The sequence below is a fragment of the Athene cunicularia genome (assembly GCF_003259725.1).
Source record: "Athene cunicularia isolate RWA chromosome 6 unlocalized genomic scaffold, athCun1 chr6_part2, whole genome shotgun sequence".
NCBI classification, from domain to species: Eukaryota; Metazoa; Chordata; class Aves; order Strigiformes; family Strigidae; genus Athene; species Athene cunicularia.
The window spans coordinates 11,253,701-11,263,114 of record NW_020799106.1 but is presented as its reverse complement, the minus strand read 5'-3'; the positions used below and the strand labels follow the sequence as shown (position 1 = coordinate 11,263,114).

Here is a 9,414-nt window from a genome sequence, read left to right as displayed (position 1 = left end):
GGCGGCGGGGAGGGCCGGGCGGGCCGGGGCGGCTGACGGCGCTGTGTCCCGCAGGACTCGGGCGCCCGGGTGGCCATCAAGTCCTGCCGGCTGGAGCTCAGCGTCAAGAACAAGGACCGGTGGTGCCACGAGATCGACATCATGAAGAAGTGAGTGCGGATGGGTCGGCACGGCCCGGGCAGTCGGGGCCCAGCGGCCCCGAGGCAGCCGGGCAGAGGGAACCGCGGAGCGTGGGCGCTACCGGGCCCTCGGCCCTGAGCCGACTGGGGCAGGGGGGCAGCAGGCCCCGGCCCCTAAACCAGCTGGGTGGGAGTCTGTCACCCGGCAGCTCCGCGCTGGTGTACCTGCCATCCCAAGGTGTACAGGCGCTTCTGCCCATGTCCTGACTTGGGACCCCCTGCACTCTTGTGTTGCCTGGACAGTTTGTACATCGTAAATTCTTCCAGGCGCGCACTGTGCAGCGCTTCGGGTTTTAATGTGGTGATGTGAGAACACCCCCATGTTCCCATACAGTTCAGCGCGTTTATCTTTGATCTAGCGACCAGGGTCCTAGGACTTGCTTTTTTCCTCTCACTCCTGGATGTACAGAGTAATGTGTCCTAGTACTTTCTTGTGAGAAACTACATATTCTATGCTGCCGACCATCATTTTCTCCACCATGTCACTCTGAGGTACCTGTGAACCAGAGCTGGCCAGGTTTGTCCTCATGGATGTGAGCAGTAGCTCTGCGTGTCACGGTCTCGTACAGTTGTTCCCTCATTCTGAGAATTCCTCCTCCCTTCTGAGAGAGATCCTGGAGCATGGAATACTGGTGGGAGCAGGGATGCCACTCAGTTTTGCTCTGAGTTGTCTTCACCAAGGCCAGCAGGGCCTCTGCTGCACACTGAGCTCCTACTCTGCCTCTTTGTCACCCTTACCTGCTCACTGTATGCACTGACGTTGGAGGAAACCCCTTGCAGGCAACCTGAGTTTTTAAGTCTGGGCTTGGTGATCACTCTCGTTAGTGTTTTCACTATACTCATTTTTGGAATAGAAGCACTGAGCTGCACAGCTGATCTTGTGGTGGCTTCCAGAGGCTTTGGAAGGTGTATGCAAAAGTGATGTGTCTTCATTTCCTGCTGGATGTGTCATTTATTCCCAAGAGTAATTTAGATTAGAGACAATCAGGAAGCAGCTGTTCGAATTCAGTTACAGAAATGAGTCTTTCCCCATGTATGTGGATTTCACCTGCCTGCTTCCACATCTCTAGTTAGTACAGTTGCACAAGTATTAAAGGATTCCTCCTGGGAACCCTTGGGCCGGTGAGAAGCTGACCTCACATACAGAAACAGACATGTGTAATGACTTTGCCAGGAATGTGCAGGAATCCAGAATTTGAGCCTAGATCTCTATCATCAATGTCCTGTACCTTGACTTTGAGACAGCATTTACGCTCATCACTGGTTTGTGTATTCCCAGGGCATGGGGTTTATGCATTTGGATACTGGTAGGTACCAACTGAAGAGTGTACTTCTCAGCAAGTACATGTTCAGGGAACAGAAGTTGTACCTGAAACATAAAATATGGTTGATTAACCATCTGTCTCATTCTTCCAAAAGAGGAGTGAGAGTTTTCACCCAGCTTTCCATGTGCTTAGGCTGAACCATCCCAATGTAGTACGAGCCTGTGAAGTTCCTGAGGAGATGAACTTTCTGGTTAATGACGTTCCTCTTCTGGCAATGGAATATTGTTCAGGGGGCGACCTCCGGAAGGTAATGTCTGCTTTCCTTTGCAATATGTAGCAAAATGAAGTGCTGGTGATGCTGTTTTTGTAACTGTGATTGTCTGTGAAACCATGTATGTCCTGTGGCACTTTTCTTTGTAAGTACAGGTGTGAGGAAGTAAAGTGGGAAAAAAACCACACATATTGGAAATGAGACTTGTGTTTTTCAAACCAGAGGACAGAGAGCAATGCAGGCTGTCTTTTCACAGAACTGTTTTAGCGTCAGTACAACTTCCTGTAGCACAGGGAAGGATCCCGTTAGTACTGTACTGGGGCCTCCAGGGCTTCAGAGACTTTCCTGATGAACTGGAAACTGCCCTTCTGCAAAGCAACAATACCCCAGAGTAAAGGAACCTTTCAGTACTTCCCCAGGCAGCAGCTCCATGGCCTTATAGAGTTCATGCTCCTTTCCCATTGCAGCTGGATTCAGGAAGTAGCCATTTGTATAGGGGTGAAGAGGCAAATCCCTGTTGATTTAAGGTTTGCTTTGAAATCACTCATGTAAGTGATCAGGAAGCTCACTTTTCTGGTGATTGTTTTGTTGGGTTTTTTTGTTACTGGTGTTAAATAGCACTGGAGGAAGGTGAGCGGATGTTGAATGCAGTAACCGCATACCTGCAGTAGTAACTAGTGTATCAGTAACTTACTAAGCCTCATGTTATGTTTTTGAGTTGTTTAAAGCAGTAGGGACAATAGTAAAAGACAAGATTGGCAATGAAAGGAAGTGGGGATATAAAAAAATAGCATTTAGATGTTGCAGACACGTGTAGCTGACCATGTTCTTGGTGATGCTTGGGTGTTGTATCTTTGCAGCAGTAGTAGTTTAGAGAGTGGTTGAAGATAAATTGGAGACCCTGGCAAAGAAATTTGGGATTACATTAGCACTGCTTGCAATGCAGTATGTGATCATTTAATTTCTAATGAATCCTTAGATGTTGCATAGATGCTGGGACAATTAATTTAATTTGATCACATGTAATGCTTTGTTCCTTAAAAGAAAAAAAATGTTCCAGGGTTTTTTTATTTCTGATCCTGCTCTTTAAATCTTTCTCTTGCACTCGCTTGACATCATTTGTGTTTAATAATTTCTCATTACACATCTGCAATTTTCCATGAAGTTTGGAAAAGCATCTGCTTCTGTCTGTGGACCACACTCATTTTTTACGCTTGTGCTTTCAGGGTAGTATGGGCTTGGAGCTTGATTTCTGACTTTGCCTGTCTCCTCCTTTGTTGTTCACCACATCTACCCAGAGCTTAAGGAGTGAGATGTTGAAGTTTGGCTTCTCCCCCGTAGAGGTTTGACTGCTGGTTGTACCTGAAGTGTGTGAGTCAGGCAAAAACATGAAGAGGGCTGGCTGCAGTACAGAGGTGTACCTCAGTCATCTATAAACACCTTCAGTGTTGTAAAAATCAGATCACATGTTGATTGACCCAGGACGTATGCAGGGAATTGCTGAAGCTAATTCTTGACAGATCATTAAGACAGCGATTAGAAGGGGGGGGTCCTCCAGTGCTTCTACCTACCTTTCGCAAGAGGAGAAAAATTCAGAGCAAGGGAGCAGAGAGATGAAGAAGAGCTTTAGAGTGGAGGCAGGATTGAGAGTTCAGGTCATGGTCCATGCTGTGGACACTCCGGTCGTCCACAGGCCAGTGATCTGCTTTTTAGCTCAGGATTAACTATTTGGGCAACCTAGCCAGTGTGCTGAAGTGTCAAGCAGCTTTTCCTTGTGGGAGGGCAGTCAAGAAGGAGACCGTGTCCCAGGGCAGAGCTAGCCCACGATCGGGTGCTGTGAGCTGAAGAAGGTGACTTGTGTGAAGTGGAGCAGCCTGTGGCAGTAACAGCGTTAACAGAGAATGTGCTCTTTGCTGATTTTAAGGTGCCTGACCATGAGGTGGGTGGCTGGTGTTATATTTGAGCTGTGCTGGTTTCTGTGTTTTGTCAGCAGGGGATGGAAGATGTTGTTCTTGACTGTTAGCTGTTGCAGTGTGGGTCTAAACTTCTTTTCCTGTCTTGTAGTTGCTAAACAAACCGGAAAACTGCTGCGGACTTAAGGAAAGTCAAATACTTTCTCTGCTTAGTGACATTGGTATGTAGTCTAATGCCTTTCTCATGGTTTGGTTTGGTTTGGGTTTTTTTTATTATGTGTAATGGCATTTTGCTTTTTCAGCTCTTCTGGAAAAGGGGACTAGTGAGGCCAGGTGTGTTAAAACCAATCAGGTTTCTATTCCAGAGCAATAACTTGATATTCCTGCTGATCACAGAGACAGGAAGCTTGCACTAATTATGTGTCTGTGGAACGGGATTGGAAAAGCTGTGTAGTGGTCAGTTGTAGGTAACTATGACCTTAATACTTTGTTTTGTTAGGGACACAGTTTTCTGTTTAAATCCTGTTTCTGTTCATGGCTCTGGAGATGCCAAACTGCTTGTCACTTGAAGGAATGTAATTTCTACAAACCAAAAAGCAAGATCCAATGTGAAAGTACCAAAGTCACCCTATGGCTTCTATCTGTAGGGTTTCCTCAATAGGAGGGAAACTTTGTGACAGGGTGACAGTACAGAGGAGATAATAAACTGGAGTGGAGCTGAGAGCAAGGTGTGTAAGAGCATAGCAGAAGAGGAAGCCAACTATGCCATGGCTAGTCCAGCAATCTTCTGGCTAATGATGTGCCCTCAACTGAGGGTTAATTAGGTAGGGGATCCCAACATATAAATGTGCCTGAATGTTGCGAAGCTTCTCATTTTGGAAGAGCAGTTCTGTTGGTCTGCATTAGAGTTGTGGCTGACACAGTGATGGAGATCACGGTCTCCTCTGCTCAGCACTGGAGAGGGTACCTCTCAATACAGTTGTCCACATCTGGCCCCACGTTCCAGAGGGATGTGGAGATACTGGCAGGGTGCTGCAAAGGCTGCCCAGGGCCTGGAGCATCTGATGGGGTTGTTGGGTCTGACTGCAGGGAGGCTGAGGAGGGTCTGAGAACAGCCTGTGACTACAGAAGGCACCAGCGCAAAGGTGATAGGTGGGACTAAACTGTACTTGGTGAGCAGCATGGCAAGGGGCACCAGCCTTCTGTTGCACCATGGGAGCGTGAGTTGGAGATGGTTTCTACAGCAAGTAGGCTTTCCAGGAGAGCTTCTCAGTAGAGCTTGGTTTTCCAGTTCTCTTACAGATAACCCATCTCTACATACAGGAATGGTATGAGTTTTGGTATGAGAAGATATTTTGGATGTATTGGTCTGGGCTTCTCTCCTTTCAGTGTTCAGAGTGTTGCAGTTCCCAAAATCAAGTGCAACTGCATTCCTTCATCCTTGTTCCCCTTCCCCCTGTAGAATGGGGTCTGTTGTGTTCATAATAAGTTGAGTGTCTCTGGCATATCTTTGGCAAAGATTTGAAAATGCAGTGGAGAAGAACGGCAAGTCAGAAGCTGTTAAACATATAAATAAGTGGTAAATCAGTGAAGGTTGGGGAATTTCTCCCTGATGGGAGTGTTTGAACTGTGATCGAGGCCTGTTGGTTGAATAGTTCTCTTAAAATAATCCCATAATGAATTTACAGTCACAGCTGGTCAGTAGACTTTACATGATGTGCAGCTGGAGTATCTTTTGCACAGGAAAATTCAAAATACCCCATGATGGAGATGAGAAAATACAATACCTGCCTTGGGCCTTTCATGTGTATTTCTATTTGCACATCTCCTGATGAAGACTGAAAAATCATGACTCAAATGACTACTCAAATTTTGAAGGTCATCTTTTTCCGTTTTGTCTGTGGCTGTGTCCTGTGGCAGACACTGCCTTGATAATCTTTTATTTAGTGGCTGGTGTTGTTTTGCAGATGGACTGCTAGTGAATTTTCCCCTTCCCGCAGGCAGGGTTTCTCTTGTTTCTTTTTTGTTAGTGGTTCCACAGTCTCCTCAAGGCAGTTCGTGTGGACTGTTGCTATAAGGCAAAGTCCTGCTCTTTGCCTTTCTTGGGCACATGCTCCCACTCCTTCCCCTATAGCAGCCACTCTTGTACCCAGGTGAGGAGCAGGTTCTGGAAGCCAGCCTGGCTAAAACCCGATTATTTTTTTCTTAGTAGTTTCCAGCTGTATTGATCCCAGGAACAAGTTGATCACGTGGTACCATAAATGCTTGTGCTGCCATGGAAACTGCATATGGAAAGGAAGAGTTTGGGAACCTGTGCTTCTCCTGGGGACAGCCCCTACGTAGGCTGGCTTAAAGCAGTCATGGAATTTCATTTTTAGCAGTGAGTGTGACAGAAGTGGTGGTACTTGGAGCACACCAGTCCCCTGCCAGCGGAGGGGAAGCCTTGAGCCCTTAAGTTCAGGATTGCTCATACTGACCAGGGCATTGATGTTTACACCTTGGTCAGCTGCTCCATGCAGCATTAACCAGAGGCTGCCCAGGCGTCAGTTTTTAGCTCCATCTGTGCTTCTGCTTCATCACAGCTGGACGGTCCCTTCCCTGATGGAGTGATTTGTGTTGTGGTGCTTTGGCAGTGATGGAAGTTTACTACAAGCTCTGTTAGCCACTATTTGGCAGTAGTTTTTAGGTCAAAGAGAAACTCAGCTTGTTTCATTTGCTTAATCAATTTCAGTGCTTGCTTTCATCAGCATTTTGCATAATGTGCTCACAGACACCAGTAGGTCTTTTTGCTGCCTTGTGCTAATTTGCCAAGATCTTAGGCTAGAGGACATGCAGAGCTGTTTCAAGCTGCCTGCTTGTTTTGGAGACCTGTTTTGCTTGTCTGCATGATTGTCATATTCATTTTGTAACTCTACAGTTTGAGGAAAAATTCAGCTGCCTTCACTTGCATTACAGGCAAGACATGTGCCCTGTGGTTATGCCATGAGGTCTGAACTTTGTAGCAACCTCCACTTCTTCAGAGCAGAAGAGCAGAGCTAGTTCAGTCCTAGCATAAATCTGATGAATCTTTTAAGTAGTAGTTCTTAATGGTGTTTTAAGATGAAAATTTATGAATGTCAACCCCAAAGTCATGGATATTAGATGGATATTTTTATCAGGTGTATCAATCTGAGTTTATTTTCTGTTAAATCAAATGTGTCTTTCAGGGTCTGGTGTCCAGTATTTGCATGAAAACAGGATTATTCACAGAGATTTAAAGCCTGAAAATATTGTTCTTCAGGATGAAGGTGGAAAGGTAAGTCAGGTGGCTGCTGTCAGTGGTGTTTCCACTGTCATTTCTGAAAGTTGTCAGCAGCTGTGTCTTACCTGAGAGGAATAAAAGAGAACAAGTAGTTTGTTGCATTGAGCTGGACTGAAAACTGTGAATTTACTAGAAGTTTGACATCTTGAAGCCACGAATCCTATTTTGCTTATTCTTAAATCCTTGTCATTAAAAACAAGCAACTTTTGCTTCTGTTCAAGAACCCTGCCTGCAACAGAGTGAGTGATATGAGACTGTAGCGTATCCCTGTGTTTGTGGCTTTGAGGGCTGCATGTTACATCGAGCTAGTTCAGAGAGTCAGCCTAATGGATTTCTTAGTGAAAACTGTTTTCTCTATTGTTACTCTTTATCTGGGAAGTGAGTTTTTTGTTTACAAAGCTGTGTTTGGCCAAGCTGTAAGTGTCAAGCTGCTTTTTTAAAAGTTGAGTCTCAGTTGAGATAGGTGAACGCCAGCTTACATGGTGAAACAGCAAGCCTTAACATCGCGTCACAGGTCAAAGATTCGCCACTGACTTTCTCCAGCATTTCCATTCTGGCTTCTGGCTTCTTGAGTGTATGCTGTGAATGTCACTGCACAGATTTTGGGTTGTTTGGTGGGTTTTGTTGTTTGAATTTGCTCTTCTGATGAACTAGTTAAAACTGTCTACAGATTGTTCACAAAATAATAGACCTGGGATATGCAAAAGATCTGGATCAAGGAAGTTTATGCACTTCATTTGTTGGAACATTACAATATTTGGTAAGACTTTTTTTTGTTTGTTTGTTATGTATACAAGTGGTGTGGTATTGCCACATGTTATAGAATTACAGAAGTGTGTGCCAGAGGGAACCTGCAGAGGTCCCTCTTGCAGCCTCCTGCTTGCAGCAGGACTGTCACCAGCACTAGGTCAGGGCAGCCATGGCTTGGCCCAGCCAAGCCCTGAAACCTCCAAAAATGGAGATCGTGCACCTTCCTGGAGACCTGTCGCGAGGGTGTTCCCTCCCCAGGGGAGAAAGTGTTTCCTCGTGTCTGACCTGAACCTCCCAGATGAGGATGTGAGGCCTTTGCCTCTCACTGTATCACCTGTCACTTCCAAGATGAGTTTGACCCCATCCATCCCTTTCTATGCCCCAGTCAGGGGCTTCTCTTAGCCCTCACCCCCCGCCAGCCCCACTGCAGCCAGACCCCACAAGCCGAGGTCCCTGCCATCTCCTCGTGGGCTGGGGGCTTCAGGCCTGACCCACCAGGAGGCCTGAGCAGGGCCACATCAGGGTCCCTGTACCTCTCTGGAACTGTGGGCCACGTCTAGATGCAGCTTTGTCTCCGCAGAAACGTCAGAAGATAGATGACCTTAAATACCACTTTCAAAGTGTCTTTTTATGATCCTTTATAGGCTCCAGAACTCTTTGAGAATAAATCCTACTCAGTTACTGTTGATTACTGGAGCTTTGGAACAATGGTGTTTGAATGCATTGCGGGATTTAGACCTTTCTTACATAATCTACAGCCATTTACCTGGTAAGACACAAATTCTGCAAGGGGTGAGGCCATGCAATAAGAATGACAGCTGCTGCATGTGGTGAGGTGACAGCATGAACCAGAATGATAAATTTATTTTTGAGTGCTGAGGCTGGTGATCTGCTAACCTTCACAGAAGCCGTTGAAACTTTAGTAGTATTGATAATGGTTTGACTTGCTATTTTTACTTACTGTAGTATGTGCTTATTACATTGTGTGGTAGTTTCTGGTCAGAATTAATTCCTTCCCAAGTTAAATTTGAATGAAAAAATATAATTATAAACCGGTCTCTGTATCAGTGTCAGAAAAATGTAATGGGGAGGAGTGGTACAGTACTTTATTCACCTAGGCTGTGAGGTTACTTACTGTTTGCAATGAACAACACACAGCAAGAGCTTGTTTTATGTAGTAAACACATAGTTACATGATTGTAAGTAACTTTACAAAAGGGACACCTGAAAGACTTTAACCTGCATATGGAGGTTTCTGCGTGCTCTTTAAGGGCTAGAAGATAAATTTTTATATTTCCACTACTTACCTTGTAATACCAGGAGTGTGTGTAAGCTTGGTAAAAGGGTAGTTCTGCAACAGAAAAAATATGAAACTTGCTTTTCTGTTAGCATTGAAATAATAATGGGCAAGAAAAGTAAATTTGGGTTTTAATGCAAGTGTTAGCTTAATTTATTATGTGTTATCATAAAACTAGTATGTGGTAATAGTTTCCTTTTTAACTGCTAATTCTTGGGGGTTTATTATTTTAACAGTCCAATATTTGTTGCCTATTTTCCAACATGTAGAACTTGATTTCCTAATGCAAGTAGTAGAAAACCAATGAATTAAATAAGTTTAGAAACAGCTCTTCCCTGTCCATAGAAGGAGGAAGAGAACAGTGCAGGCGTCTCATGTAGCTTCAGTTCCAGTTGAGGCTGACAGAGAGAGTGGGCTAGCAGCCTCCAGGAGCAAGGA

General features: G+C 45.1%; 2 protein-coding genes across 2 annotated transcripts in view; both read left to right on the top strand.

The window, feature by feature from the left end:
* Positions 1 to 1,751, top strand: part of CWF19L1 (CWF19 like cell cycle control factor 1) — a 16,528-nt gene extending 14,777 nt beyond the window's left edge. The window contains exons 13-14 of the mRNA XM_026851920.1: positions 55 to 149; positions 1,637 to 1,751. Of these exons, the coding sequence (XP_026707721.1) occupies positions 55 to 145 (91 nt within the window). The 3' untranslated portion in view covers positions 146 to 149; positions 1,637 to 1,751. The remainder of the gene's footprint in view (positions 1 to 54; positions 150 to 1,636) is intronic.
* Positions 58 to 9,414, top strand: part of CHUK (conserved helix-loop-helix ubiquitous kinase) — a 29,949-nt gene continuing 20,592 nt past the window's right edge. The window contains exons 1-6 of the mRNA XM_026851919.1: positions 58 to 149; positions 1,637 to 1,751; positions 3,780 to 3,849; positions 6,835 to 6,923; positions 7,600 to 7,689; positions 8,324 to 8,448. Coding sequence (XP_026707720.1) covers positions 142 to 149; positions 1,637 to 1,751; positions 3,780 to 3,849; positions 6,835 to 6,923; positions 7,600 to 7,689; positions 8,324 to 8,448 — 497 coding nt within the window. The 5' untranslated portion in view covers positions 58 to 141. The remainder of the gene's footprint in view (positions 150 to 1,636; positions 1,752 to 3,779; positions 3,850 to 6,834; positions 6,924 to 7,599; positions 7,690 to 8,323; positions 8,449 to 9,414) is intronic.